Consider the following 15,884-nt stretch of genomic DNA (forward strand, 5'->3'; position numbering starts at 1 on the left):
CCGCGAAGGACTAGTCGTCTAGCGCGTTGGGCAGTGCGCATCTCAGCCTTCCAATTTGAAGCCCGCCACATTCGTGGCATGGAAACGTTGTGACTGATGGCCTCAATAGGATGTTCTATCCAGGCAGCTCTGACCCTCAATCAGAGCCTGCAGACCCCTCTCCTGAACAAGTATCAGCCTTTGTCAATGTAGTTCTCAGTGACTCTCCCTTCCTTTTCAAGGATATAACCAAACATCAAGAGGACGATGCTGAGTTAAAAGCTATTATCGACAGGATTAAATCCGGTGAGCATGTTAAGCCCTACATACTTAAGAATGATGTCTTGTGTTGACCTGCTCGCGGTCGCAGAGACCCCAAAATTGTAGTCCTAACTAACCTGGTCCCGGTTCTCTTCAAATATTTTCACGAATCCCCAGTGTGCGGTCATCTGGGCATTTACAAAACGAGAGAGAAAATTTGTAACCACTTCATTTGGAAATCCATGGACAGTGAGATCCGTACCCTTGTCAAGTCCTGTAAGACTTGTAACATCAGTAAACCTGCCCCAAATACTCGTCTAGGTCTCTTGTCTTCCGAGCAAGCTTCTCGCCCAATGGAGAGACTGTTCATAGACTATATCGGTTCTTTCCTCAGATCTCGGAATGCTCATCGTTTCATACTTGTGTGCGTTGATGCCTTTTCGCGTTTTACGTGGCTGTTCCCCACCCATGGCTAATGCCAACACCACCATCTCGTGCTTGAAACAGATATTTGCTTCGTTTGGACCCTGTCAATTTTTGGTAAGTGATAACGCAAGAGCCTTTACTTCTTTCCAGTTCCAGAATTTCTGTTTTGATCTATCCATTGCTCATCTAACCACTACCCCGTATTACCCGAAGCCAAATTATGCTGAGAGAGTGAATCTTAACCTGCAATCTGCCCTCATCGCTTATCACTCCTCAGACCACTCCAAGTAGGATTCCTCACTAAATTGGTTGTTGTTTGCATTTAACACTGCTGTCCATGAAAGCCACAACCAAACCCCTGCTTCGTTAATGTTGGCTTTTACTCCAAATTCTTCTCTATCTAATCTGTGGTCAATTAATGATCTTCTGCCCAACAATGCCAGCCCAGAAAAGATCCGAGCTAATTGGCACCGTGCACAAAAGAACTTGAAGGTTTATTATGCTAAGGGCCAGCGGAATTACAACCAAAGACGAAGACCGCACGATCTGTCTGTGGGTGACCAGGTGTTTATTAAAATGCACCCTGTCAGTAGTGCTGCGGACCATGTTATCGGTAAGTTGGCCCCCAGATTTCGAGGTCCCTGCACCATCTTAAAGTTCCTTACCGTGGTAACATTATTGGTGAGCGATCCCGAAAGGAAAAGGGTCAGCAGAGTCCACCTCTCCCAGGTCAAGGTACCTTAAGTCAGGTAGGGAGGGGTAAATACCATTGTTGGTGACCATGTAGATTTAGTTGTAAGCTATTTGTAGGAGTTTAGTTATAAGATAAAGTTTATTATAAGGTATTTATAAGAGTTTATTATAAGTTAATGATAAGTTTTGTTGTAAGTTGGAAGTAATTGTGTAGGTAAATACTTTAGGTATCCTCTTGTGTAATGGATTTAGTATTATAAGTTAGGTAGGTTTTAGTTTAGGGTCACTGCTTGGAATTTATTCCCCTTTCTTTCAGGTTTAGGGTAAACTCCTGTAGTTTCCTTTCACCCCCACTGTAAACTTGTCAAATGAATAAATGATAGTGCTTACCCTGGGGCTAGGTGCCCTAATATCCCTGGTGTGTGAAGGGGAGCCCCTACTGCATACTCATTAAGCCACCCAGGTGGGCGACTCTACGCAAGATCTTTGAGCCCAGCAGCATAATTTTGCCTCGAGTATTCCCCTGTCTGCTGCGATTTGTTTAGGTTACAGTGGCTGCAGTGATCAGCTTCTTCTGACGGCAACCTAAAGTGCCAAGTTGGGAGGCACACTCTGTGCCTTGGGCGCTACCATCCGGCACCACAATCCTGTGACGTATGTCCTAATGGAGGCAGTCTGACTGGACGGTGTCTCACCCAGCTGCTTATTTGGTGCAAGATACCATTAGACTGCAATTTACATAGCTACCTGGTTGGACTGAAATTGAATGGAGGCTGGCAACAAATGGCAGTGTCTGCAGCCACATCATCAGCGAGTACCTGTGGCCTAGCTGTGCTGTGACTGGTGTGAAATGTGGTGCAAGATATTTAGTCTGTAACCTCGCCTAAAAGGAGGCCTTGAACACTGTCTGACGAGAAAGCGAGAAGATTCTGATGACTAACAGTGGGTAGAAGGAATGAGTGTACAGCCTTTGGTGGACAGAGTAGAAATAGTCAGATCAATTGTAAAAGGTTCAAAAGGCATTTTGAAGTGTAGTGTGACTATCCACGTGGACATTTATGTGGTATTTATTGAATAGGTGGATCATGAACACCTTTATTATTTTTGAAAATTATAGGTAAACTGTAAACTCCAGGCTACTAAAAGGACCTTTGGTGTACTGACAGTTTGTTTTGGTTTATTGTTAGAAAGTCAACTTCTTGAAAATCATGATTGTTAGGGTCATGTATCTGTAGTATCTATACTATAGTGAGAACGTTTTCTAAATTGATCGCCTTTCTCCCCAGTAAATTATGTTTAGGGTCAAGCATGGCTCGATTTTCGGGGGGAGGAAGATGTCACAGGTGTAGAATATATTGGAAGTGGAAAGTGTTTATTGAAGATTTTATTTGTAAACCTTGTTAAGTAGTACTTACTGTATGATCTGAAGTGTGGTGATAAAATATTTTATTTGTATTCCATGTAACTACCTAACCTGTACAGTATAAATAATTTGGTAACATATCGTCCCTGCTCTGGCAAACTAACGAATCTGAAAATTGTCAAAAGGTTAGGAGAGCTGAAAGAAGTTTTGATTACTCATGTCAAATCAATTTTTATATTTAATTACTGGTTTTATGTGTTAGGCATACATAATGAGCTGCAGATGTGAGACTTTGTCAGAGGGTAGACAATATATAAATAACAAAAACTAGACCAGAACTTCAGAACTACAGATTCCTCAGTTTGTCAGTTTCGCTAGTTTGCCAGAGCAGGGACGATATGGTATTTGTAACAACTAGATTTCATTTCTATATTTATTGGAACTATCCAGAAAGTTGTAACTTGAATTTTTGTACAGGGTGTATTGGCCTTGGTTAGTTATGTATTCTAGAAAGTATGTTCTGACTGTTCTGGAAATGGAAGATTCGCGATCGTGCGTATTCGAGAAAATTATTTAACGTTCGCAACTGAAGTAGGAGTTGTGATTGATGAATCTGGGTGGCGATAGGCGGGCTACTGCGTTCTGATTGGCTACACCAAGGCCAAGGTTTCCCTTTTAAAGAGAGCAAGGCAGCATACCGGGGTCTGTCGGTCTGTCTGGCTGTCCGTCTTCTATCTCTTGACTGTCCGAAGTTTGGACGTCGTCTCGCTACGGGGATGGGCCACTTTGGGGTAAGCACTCTCGATTTCTGTTCCACCTTAAATTTCACTTAATGTTTGCTTGCTTTTTCATATAGGAGTTTGCTCTAACCTCACCCAGACTCGCCACTCAATTATTTCGGATGCCTTAGCTTTTCAGCTGGGCTTGCCTGTTTCTTTCCGAGGCATTCCCCTTTCCTTGTTTCACTAAACATGTAAATTGTAGTTTTATGTATTTACCTTGGGGTTTTGCCTCTAGTAGTTCCGTGTCACTTGACGTACGCTAGTTTATCCTCTGCCCCGCATCAGAAGTGTTTTTGGGTGTGGGACCAAGTTGAACTGGCCTCTGCGTCAAGTTTAGATATTTCTGATTTTACCCTTTTTCAATTATGTTGTTCAGATTTTGAAAGGTACGTTTAACTTCGCTCTAAATTGTATTGTACGACTTGGGTTGTAATTAGATGTATGGTATTTGCTTGACTCTTTGAACTTATAGGAAGCTGTTGTCAAGGAACGTCCAATTTCTGTGTCTAAAGGAACATGTAATTTGTATTGCACAAGTTCGATATGAATGAAATTGTTCGGAATTCGTTTGTAAAGTCCTTTGTAAATAATATTTTGGTAAATAATATATTTTGAAATTCAAGGATCAGAGTTGATTTTCCGGAATCTGCAACCTAAGCCATCTCCATGCCCTGGGTAGGTTCCCAGCTCCTTTAACGTCTTGGGTTTTTATCGTCAAGTTGCCCCTACTGATATTTACCAGTGTTGTTATCGGCGGAGTTCCGCGTAGTTCATCAGCTGTTTTCTTGTGTGTGTAGTGTCTTAGGTACCGTGTAATTGCACTTACTTTCCTCCTTTTACTGTGTTTGTTGTAGCCGCTGAATAACGGTTACAGGAGCGAGTTTTTATTCGCCAAAGTAAGAAAGCTTCGGGGGGAGAGATATGTGTCGTCTATGACGTCACATATTCCATCTCAAGTGTGGACTAAACTTCGACGTATTTCAGGTATCCAAGGATTGTCTTCTGTACCAGGAATTTCCATTGCAGGCAGTATCATCACTGAACCACTCTCGATTGCTGACCATCTAGCCAGTCATTTCACAGATGTGCCTGGCTCTGGGAATTACCATTGTGATTTCCTTGCTCTGAAGCAGGAGGCAGAACGTCATCAGGAGGCAGACCGTCATCACCTTAGTTTTGCCACTCAAGCTTCAGAGGACTACAACGTGCCCTTTATGGAGTGGGAACTCCGCAGCGCCTTGGCGCTTCGCAAGGAGACATTTCCTGGGCCTGACCATGTCCATAACTACAGGGTGTCCGAGAAGTCCCTGTACTCCTAGTTTCATATGTTTCATATTATAGTGGAGTACTTTCATATAAAAACTATGAATCGAGGGGATCTGTATGTGCACCATCATGCCTTACACAGAGTTCTGTCTCCAAGTCCTCATTGACATCTTGCGGAGCATCTCTGGAGTTATGGAATGAAAGCTTCCTTCACTCTTTGGCACAATTCTTCATTAGTCGTGTACCGACGTTGAGCCACATGGGACTTGATTATTCCCCATAATGAGTTGTCTGGCGTAGTAAGGTCCGGGCTTCATGGTGGCCATTTCAATGGGGCTGGAGTTGTTGGTGAGCCACGGCCAATCCAGCAGCCTTGAAATTGTTCATCAAGGAACTCGCACACCTGAATAGCAAAATGTGCTGGAGCCCCATCCTGCGGTAACCACACATGACCCATGATTCCCTTGTCTTGAAGCTGAGGTATTAACCAAGATTGTAACATATGCAAATAAGATTTTCCATTCACATACTCATAAAATAAAAAAATGGTCCGCACAAGTGACGTGATGATATCCCGGCCCATACCATAACATGAGGGGGGGGGTCCTTTCCATCTCTTGCACATAATGAGGATTTTCCTTAGACCAGAAAACCACATTCCTCCTATGTGAACTGCGATATATCGCACATTCATCAGAAAATAACACTCTTGAGCGAGACACGGCAGTTGGGAATTGTTCCAACAAAGCACGGCAGGCTGCAACTCATTGCTCCATGTCATTGTCAGATAATTCATTCACGTGCATCGACCTAAATCTTTTCATTTTTAAATCTCTTTTAATGTGGTCATGCATTGTTGACCGCGGTACTTGAAGTTCAGCTGCTCTTTTGCAAATGGATTTCAGTGGAGACTGCTCAATTGATTGAGTGACGGTGGCACACGTTTCTTCCCGTGTCTTCTTACGTCCACAACACTGCCTGAAGCAAACGCACGTTTCTCCCTATCAAGCAGAGTAGCTTTACAAGGTGGGGGTTTGCCAAAGCAATCTCTAAATGCACTCATTATCACTGTCATTGTTTGCCCCGTATGTGCTCATTCGTGCACCCACTCACACACGCCACGCTCCTCAACAGTGTAGCTGTGTCCGCTCACGTCCGCTATGACTTAACAACTGAAATGAGACTGACAACAACGCTAGCAGCAGGGACACCAGTACCAATAAAACAATAATAATATGAAACGTATGAAACTAGGGGTACAGGGACTTCTCGGACATCCTGTAGATGTTGAAACACCTTAATGAGGATAGTCTATTATATCTCCTTCGTGTGTTCAATCAGTCTGGATAGAGGGTGAGTTTCCATCTTAGTAGCGAGAGGGCATAGTAATTCTAGTCCTCAAGCCTGAGAAAAATTCTAAAAATGCAGGAAGTTACAAACCTATTTGTCTTACTAACTGTTTGTGTAAGCTATTTTAGAGTATGATAAATCGCCAACTTGTGTGGTGTCTGGGGAAACAAGGACTGTTGTCGGAGTACCGATGTGGTTTTTCAGCCGCTCGCTCGACCACTGACCACTTGGTACTCCTGGAGAGTTCTATCCAGGATGCATTTCTCCGAAAACAGCATTTGGTGGTTGTTTTCTTTGACGCAGGAAAGGCCTATGACACCACATGGCGATATGATATCCTTTTAGTCCTGCATCAGTGGAGATTCCGAGGTAACTTGCCGGTATTTATTGCGAATTTTTTGTCCCTTCGTCTAATCCGTGTCCGAGTAGGGAGGGCATATTCGTAATACCACATTCAAGAAAATGGAGTCCCACAGGGGTCGGTTCTTAGTGTCACTCTGTTCGCAACTACCATAAACGGTATTGTCACTGCTGCTAGTTCAGCAGTAACACCGTCGCTATATGTGGACTATTTTGCTCTGCAATTTAGCTCGAATAATATGGCAGTCACAGAGCGACAATTACAGCAAGCTATTTGGAGAGTGGAACAGTGGACTTTAGAACATGGTTTTCGGTTCTCAACTGCAAAGACCTCTGTTGTCCACTTTTTCCATCAGTGCATTCTTCACTCGCATCCTGAGCTTTTTTTTTTTTTTTTTAGGAAAGGTTGCTCTTCCCGTAGTTAACACTTACCGATTTCTTGGGCTCCTTTTTGATAGCAAATTATCGTGGGAGCCACATATGCGGCAGTTAAAAGTGTAATGCACCAAGAGAAGTTGAATATCTTGAAGTTTCTTAGCAGCACTAATTGGGGGGCTGACCGCACGGTGCTCGTGCGATTTTATAGGGCACATATTTTATCCAGGTTAGACTATGGCAGTGCAGCATATGATCAGCAAAGCAAAGTGTCCTTGCGAAACTGATTAGCATCCATCATAACAGGGTTAGGATGGCGACGGGAGTTTTTCGTACAACCCCCATTGCTAGCCTGCTCGCTGAATCTGGTATGCCGCCTTTACACCTGAGGCGCCAGCAAATGCTACTGTCCTATGCTGCAAATTTATGACAGATGTCACTTCACCCAAGCTATACTTCCGTATTCCACAATGAAAACCGTCGGCTGTCAGACAACCAAGTGGGGTACCTCCATGGATAATACGATGACCTGAAATAATCCTGGATCTGCACACTGGCCCAAAGGAAAACACAGACCCTTCGATTTATCGGGGGCTCTTCCTGTCCATTGTTGGCCGGTATCCAGGTTCAGTCGTCGTTTATACGGGTGGTTTGAGGACAGACACAAAGGTGGGCTGTGCGTTCATTGTCGACAATGACAGGTTTCTTTTTGCTCTCCCAAAAATCTGTAGTGTGTACACAGCAGAGCTCTATGCTATCTGTGAAGCTCTGCGCTACGCACTGTCCGATGAGAGCCGACACTTCCTTCTGTGTACTGACTCCTTGAGCTCGCTACAGTCTACTGATACCTGTTTCCCTCGGCACCCTCTGGTGCAGTGGATCAAGGACCTGCTGGCTGGGTGTTCCGATGCCGGCACCAGAATCATGTTTATATGGTTCCCAAGCCACATGGATGTAGAGAATAACAAGTTAGCCGATAAGGCTGCCAAGGAGCTCGTTGCCTTACAAGGTTCCAGCAAGTGATATTTGCTCTCAGCTGAGACATTTGGTTATTTCTCATTGGGAGCTGGAGTGGCAGGCCACTCCACTTCCAAATAAGCTGAGAGCAATAAAAGGTACAACGAAGGTATGGAGGACTTACCTTCGGGCTTCTCGGAAGGAAGCAGTGGTATTATGTTGTCTTCGGATCGGCTACGGTATAGTAATGCACTGCTATTTGCTGAAAAGGGAACCCCCTCTGGTGTGTTCTTGCGGCGATCATCTTACCATGGTACACATCCTTACGGAGTTTGTAGACCTGTGCCATAGGCTAAAACTCCCAAGTACCATGTCCTTCATCCTGCGAGATGACGAGCAGTCAGCAGACCTCGTCATCCATTTTATGAGGGAGAGTGATCTTTCTTATCGTTTGTAATAATGTGCCTTGTCTTAGTGTATTTGTGTTAACTGCACTTTTATCCCATTGACTCTATTTTATTTCGTGTTTGCATATTTTAATGTGTTATTTTAACTATCATGAATTTTATATATATCTGTACTTCCAGGCAATGCCTTGTTCCATTGTCACCTGTATTTTCTATCATTTTACTAGAAAATAAGGCATTGCAAATAATTCCACTGATTGTTTTAATCTCATAATCATTTTTCATCACCATTTATGTTTAGCTCTAGTCAGTGATAACAAGCACCATCATCATCATCTACTGTGGCAGTATATGAAGCTGATTATTTGTAACTCAGTGCTGTATACGGGATGTAACAATAAGGTACAGCCTAACTTTCTGGACTCATTCCTCATACATAGAAGAAGAAAATATGTTATATGGACATGGATCTGTAAACATCTTTTTTCCGTGTTAGAACTCGTTCTCTACAACTCTACATTGTACATTAATGTTCAAAATGCCCTTCGTTAGCATTCAGATAAGCATCAACTTGCCATCTCATTGAATCCCAGATGCGCTGATGTATTGCTGGAGTATTGTATATGCATGTATCATGTTAATGGAGGGCATTTTGAACATTTCATAAGGTATGCTTGTACGCTCTGTTCCTGTAAGTTTTCCACGGTTAATGTTTGCTGACAATCCAACTCATAGTTAATTAGTTCTCACTACTGTCCGGCTCCGTTGCTAAATGGTTAGCATGCTGGCCTTTGGTCCAGAGGGTCTTGGGTTCGATTCCCGGCCAGGACGGAGATTTTAACCTTAAATGGTTAATTCCCTCGGCTTATGGATTGAGTATTTGTGCTGTCCCCAACATCCCTGCAACACACATACACACAATACTATCCTCCACCACAGTAACACGCAGTTACCAACACATGGCAGATGCTGCCCGCCCTCATCAGCGGGTCTACCTTACAAGGGTTGCACTCGGCTAGAAATAGCCACACAAAATTATTATTGATATTATTATTATTATTATTATTATTATTATTATTATTATTATTATTATTATTATTATTATTATTATTATTATTATTATTATTATTATTATTATTCTCACTACTGAAGGAAATACAAAACATAGTGTGCCAACCCTTTAGAATATCATACCAATGCATCCGGGAGATAGTGGGTTCGAATCCCACTGTCGGCAGCCCTGAATATGGTTTTCCATGGTTTCCCATTTTCACACCGGGCAAATGCTGGGGCTGTACCTTAATTAAGGCCACAGCCGCTTCCTTCTAACTCCTAGGACTTTCTATCCCATCGTTGCAATAAGACCTATCTGTGTCGGTGCGATGTAAAGCCACTAACAAAAAACAAAACAAAAAACAAAGTAGGAATGAATTACATACAACCATTTCTATAAGCAATTCCTTCTTTCCTGAGCTTCCTTAGTACATTGACTACCTACACATGTAGCAAGAAATGTCCTGGTGGCCAAAGCTTTCTTTGTACCGTGCATGTAGTAAATCAGAAGTAGAACAAAATTGAAACTTATATATCACTTAAGTGTTCAATATAGTGAGCAGTTAAAAAAGGCAGATGGTGTACCAGTGATGAAAAGCCTTTTTCAGCCATGAGAAAATCAAGACCTTCCTTTCTGACCACCCCACATTGATATTTGAAAAGAATATCATGTGTAAAGATGTTCCAACTAAAAGAGAGAGAGAAATTAATAATATTCATAGTCTGCACCTAAATTTGGTACATCTAAGGATTTCTTACTAATTACAAAGATCCTGTACTTACCTCTCTTACAGAGTCGGAGTCTCTTGACAGAATTTCTCTTATGTTTGACTGTTGTTTTGTAAACGTTGACTTCTGCTTCATTGTTTTAACTTCTGCTTTCATTACTGTAAGCATTTAGTTTTGGTTTTTTGTGTGGACTTTATTTCCTTTTTATTTTCAACCAGATTTGGGTCTTCTGGAGCATGGGATGACATTCAAAGACAAAGAAGATCTATTGAATATTGTACGAATGTCAGAGAACACTGCTCAAGCTGAGGAAGATGAAAGAAAATCCAAGGTATTAAACAGAACAGTGTATTTTGCAAATAAGCCAGCATGTAAGAAGAACTGTAATGATCTCTTCTTAACAATCGTCTGAATTTATACTATCATTGCAGTTTGCAGTGTGGAACTCTTCAGTTGTCTTCTATGTAATTTTTTTATTTCATTACATTTATGGATCATTTACTGAAACTCATGAAACTCATGAAATGGCTGATCGACTTTGTCTTAATGGCACACTGTGCTCAGGACTTGCAATCTAGTATCTTGGAGTGAGAAAAGAGGTGTATGAGCATAATATAAAATTTAGCATTTTGAAGACTAAAGCGATGTAAGTAAGGAAGGAAGCTAAGAGGATTGATTGTCAGGACAGGAATACAAAAGTGGAACGGGTGGATCACTTCAAGTATTTAGGATCTATATTCTCCCAAGATGACACTATACTAAGTGAAACTGAATTAAGGTGCATCAAAGCTTGCAGTCACTGGTATTGTGTAAGAAAGAAGGAAGTTCTTGGACAAAACTTTATTTATATCAGTCTATCTTCAGACCAACTATGTTGTACAGGAGTGAAAGCTGAATGGACTCAGGATAACTTACCCATACGTTGGAAGTAACAGACTTGAAAGTATCAAGAATTGTAACTGGTGCAAGCAGGTGGGAACAATGGTAGAAGGATAATTGGAATGAGGAGATAAAGGCTAAGGTAGGAATAAACTTGATGAGTGAATCTGTCCGCACAAACCAGTTTCAGTAGTAGGGTCATGTGAGGAAAATGGAGGATAATAGGTTAAAAATTTGCAAAATTACTAACTGATTTGATAGAAGGCAGTTTGGGTTTAGAAAACGTTATTCCAGTGAGGCTCAACTTGCCGGATTCTAGCAAGAGATTTTAGATTCGGGAGTTCAAATGGACTGCAGTTCATGGGAGACTGGAGACAAAAAGGGGACTATTGTACTATACAAAATAGTGATTAAATGAATGACTACATTTGTAGAAAATAGAACTCTGATAATTAGAGTAGATGAAGCATGATCTGATCCTGTTATGATTGGGGGGGGGGGCAGTATTATTGGACCTTTACCTTTATTTATATATACAAATAAAGGTAATAACACTTCTTCAATTTAGAGGTTGCCTAAAAGACTAAGTATACTTAATACCAACTGATATTGTGTAACAGAGAAAAATACATATGATATGAGTAAAAATGGTCAGTGGATTTCTGTAGTCACGTCCTAGTTCGTGAACCATGGGCAAGAGATGAGTGGCCTTAAAAGTCATTCTGAGAGTCGGGATACTACTTGCTATGGAATAAGAGTGGGCATCTCGAACATATTATGAGTTACAGATTTTCTTGTGCTCAGGTGCCTAGGACTATACAATCCACCGGTGGTTCCTAAACCATTAGAGGAGATATTCTCACTGGAACTATGTGTCGGTAGGGTAACATCCTGCTTACCAAAAACGATCACAAAGTTTTAAGCAAGCCTCAAACATATGGGAAGAAGTGAGTCCAACTTCCATTTCACAGGCGAGGAACTCCTTAGAAACAACTTGACAAACAAACTGAAATTTGATGGGAAGCTATTAATATTAATGGGTCTGATGGAAGAAAGAAAGCAGAACTGGCTGAGTCAGCAAAAGGGGTGCATCTGGATGTATTATGAGTTAATGATGTTTGGGTAAGGTGAGATAACAAGGAAGAGAGAGATTATAACGTGTACTTAAAAGGAGTTAAAAAAAGAAGTAGTGCAAAGTGTGGGGTAGGACTGTTCATCAGTAATAATATTGTACATAACATAGTGTCTGTCAGGCAAATAAATGGATGTGTTTAGGGTTAGTTGTTGGAGGAATTAGGACAAAAATTGTCTCAATGTATTCACCATGTTGGGGTGCAGATGAAGATGAAGTTGACAAGTTTTATGAAGAACTGGGTGACATGATAGACAAAGTCAATAGCAAGGATAGGATATTGCTAATGAACAATTTCAGTGCGAGAGTTGGAAATAGACCTGAAGGATATGAGAAGGTGATGGTTAAATGTGGGGAAGATATAGAATCCAATAGGAATGGGGAGCATGTACTGTACTTCTGTGCTTGTATGGGATTAGGAGTTATGAAAAGTTTAAGACTACTCAGTGCTACGCATGGGAGGGTAGGGGCACCAGATCCATGATAGACTATGTCATAACCAACCTTGAATTAAGGAAATCCGTTAAGAATATGTGGGATTTCTAGGGATTTTACAATGATACAGAATACTATTGTACATAACATAGGTTCTTTCAGGCACATTAATGGATGTGAGTAGATTTAGTTGTTGTAGGAATTAGGACAAAAATTGTTTCAATGTATTCACCATGTCAGGGTGCAAATGAGGATGAAGTTGAAAAGTGAACTAAGTATCTCTAGGCGTAGGATGGAGAAAGCAAAATCTGTCTGCAGACAAATAAAGGTAGAAAATCTCCAGGATGAAGAAATTGGACAGAAGTACATAGATATGATTTGTGAAAAATTTGAAACAATGGACAGTAAGAATGTTCAGGATATAGAAAGAGAATGGGTGGCATACAGGGATAGTGTAGTAGAAGCAGGTAGGGAATGCCCAGGAACAACTGTGTGTAAAGATAAGAAAAAGCTAACATCCTGGTAGAATGATGAGGTGAGTGCAGCTTGTAAACGTAAAAGGGAGGCATATTAGAAATGGCTCCAAGCAAGGACTGATGTTGACAGAGAATTGTACATGGATGTACATGAAATAATTGCTCATTCCAAGAAGAAGTTTGGAAAAATTTTAGTAATAACATGGAACGGCTAGGTCAACCTTACTGGACAATAATAAAGAATCTTAGAAAGGGAGGGGAAAAGGAAATTAATAGTGTTTTGAGTAAATCAGGTGAACTCATAGCAGATTCCAGGGAATCACTGGACAGGTGGAGAGAATATTTTGAATATCTTCTCAACGTAAATGGAAGTTTTTCTGGTGATGTCACGAACAACTGAGCTTACAGGAAGGAGACTATGATATCAGTTGAATTACGCTTGAGAAAGTGGAAAGGATGGTAAATAAACTCAGTTGTCGTAAAGCAGCAAGAATAAATGAAGTTAGACCTGAAATGGTGAAATATAGTGGGAAGGCAGGAATAAAATGGCTTCATAGAGTAATAAGATTAGCATGGAATGTTAGCAATGTGTCTTCTGATTGGATTTGATGAAAGCAGAAATAGCACCTATCTATATTCAAGGGAATAGGAAGGATTGCAACAACTATCAAGATATTTCATTGATCGTTTTCTTTTTGTTTTTGTTTTTTGTTTTTTCCCTCTCTATAACCTTCTTTCTGTTTGCTTTACATGTTTTATGGTGATGATGGGATAAGAAAGGGCTAAGAACGGGAAGGAAGTGACCGTAGCCTTAATCAAAGTACAGCTTCTGCGTTTGCCTGGTGTGTAAATGGGAAGCCACAGAAAACCATCTTCAGGCCTGCTGACAGTGGGGTTCGAACCCACTACTGCAAGCTAGGTACATGAACCAGGCAGCCATCGCTCGGGCTTTGATCAGTGTACCAGGCAAGGTATTCACTGACATTTTGGAAGGAAGCATGCGATCAGTGGTTGAGAGTAAGTAAGGTTTCAGACCATGGAGGTGCTGTCAGGATCAGATTTTCTGTGTGCGACAGATAATTGAAAAATGCTGTGAGAGGAATAGACTATTATGTTAATGTTGTGTAGAGCTAGAAAAGGTATACGACAGAGTACCAAAGTAAAGGATGTTAGTCATAGTGGAGGACTATTTGAGTAAGGATAGATTATTAAAAGAAATCAAAGGTGTTTATGTTGACAATTGGGCTGCATTGAGAAGTGATGATAGAATGAGTTCTTGGTTCCACATACTTACAGGGATTGGACAAGGCTATAATATTTCAGCTTTGTTGTTCAAAGCTTACATGTGTCATCTACTGAAAGGTACTGTATATAGGGAGAGATTAAGATAGGTGGAAATGTAGTAAGCAGTTTGACCCATGCCACAGACTTCTAATACTAATGGCAGATTATGCTGAAAGCCTGTAGTCTAATATCTCAGAACTTGAAAATATGTGCAATGAGTATGATACGAAAATTAGCCCTTCCAAGACTAAATTGATGTTATTAGTTGAGAAACCTAAGAGAATTGAATGTCAGGTTCAGAATACAAAGCTGGAAAAGAAAGTTAATTTAGAGCATTTAGGATGTGTATTCTCCTACTACAGTAGTGTACTAAGTCAGATTGAATGAAGGTGCGGCAAACCTAATGCAGTATACTCGCAGTTGCGATCAACAGTATCCTGTAAGAAAGAAGTCCCCAGTCTGTTTTCAGACCAACTTTGCTTTACGGGAGTAAATGCTGGGTGGACTTAGGATATCTTATTCATAAGCTAGAAGTAATTCACATGGAAGTAGCGAGGATAATCGCAGATACAAACAGATGGGAACAATTGCGATTGATGGAACTGTATGGTTATATGCATAAACCGGCTTTGGTGGTGGGGTCATGTGAGGCAAATGGAGGATTGATTGATTGATTTTTACTGTGTCTGAAGCAGAGTTACATATATAAAGATGTACAAAAAATGTCTATAAAGAGATGGAAAAAAGATAAATTGTGCACCAAAGGTTCAGATTGGGGTGGAGTAACACCCAAGTACAGCCTATTTAATGATCTCCAAGTTGTCCAGTACTCCATATGTCCAGCTGGTAATTCTTCATGAGGTGTTTTCCATTCTCCAAGATGCTCAACCCTAACTCGCCACAAAGTGAGTCTTGCGTGCTGTTGTGTTTCTTCAGGTTTCTGTGTGGTCTTCAGGAAACTGTTGCATGAACTTAACCATGATAGTTCTGTTTGGAGTCCATACAGTATGGGCTTGGGATTTTAGTGGTCTTCTCCTTGTGGGCTGCTACCTCATGTCGGATATCAGGAAGTGTAATGCCAGCAAGATAGTACAATTTTTTCTTCACAGTGTAGGTCTTAGGCAGCCTGTGATGTGCGACATAATTCATTAATTGCCATGTCTACTTTCTTGGTATTGTAAGATCTGTACCATTCTGCCGAGGAACATAATGTTAGTGCTGAGTTTCTCACTGTGTCTGGCTGTGATTCCCAGGTAGTTCCACATAGCTTCCTTACCACATTATTCCTGCCAGGTACTTTGTTCTTGGTGTTCAGACAATGTTTTCTGTAAGAAAGTGTCTGGTCTAAAGCAACCCCAAGACATTTTGGGGTTTCACAATATGCCAGCTTGATCCCTCCCCATGTGATGTTCAGGTATCTAGCAGCCTGTTTACTCTTCAAATGGAAAACACAAATTCAAATTTTGGGGGATTTGGCTTCAATTTATTATTCCTGTAGTATGTGGTAAGATCTGCGCTAATTAACGTCATTTGTCTCTTCGGAACCGTCAGCTTGAGAGTGAGAGCAAGGCCGTCAGCATAGATGAAACTCTTGAGTTCCTGGTGGGTAATGGTGATCATTTGTGTAGAAGTTAAAAAGGACTGGTGCAAGTACACTACCTTGAGGTAATCCATTGT

General features: G+C 41.1%; 1 protein-coding gene across 10 annotated transcripts in view; it reads left to right on the plus strand.

The window, feature by feature from the left end:
* Window positions 1-15,884, plus strand: part of LOC136878082 (uncharacterized) — a 326,911-nt gene that overhangs the window by 188,786 nt on the left and 122,241 nt on the right. For 7 of the 10 annotated variants that reach the window (XM_067152057.2, XM_067152058.2, XM_068225466.1 and 4 more), the window contains one exon: window positions 10,220-10,332. The exons of 2 other annotated variants lie outside the window; for them this stretch is intronic. In XM_067152057.2, coding sequence (XP_067008158.2) covers window positions 10,220-10,332 — 113 coding nt within the window. Of the gene's footprint in view, window positions 1-2,192; window positions 2,302-10,219; window positions 10,333-15,884 lie in introns of those variants that run through there. One more of the 10 variants, XM_067152061.2, reaches the window with a different exon arrangement.

Source organism: Anabrus simplex, chromosome 1 (genome assembly GCF_040414725.1).
Source record: "Anabrus simplex isolate iqAnaSimp1 chromosome 1, ASM4041472v1, whole genome shotgun sequence".
Lineage (NCBI taxonomy): Eukaryota > Metazoa > Arthropoda > Insecta > Orthoptera > Tettigoniidae > Anabrus > Anabrus simplex.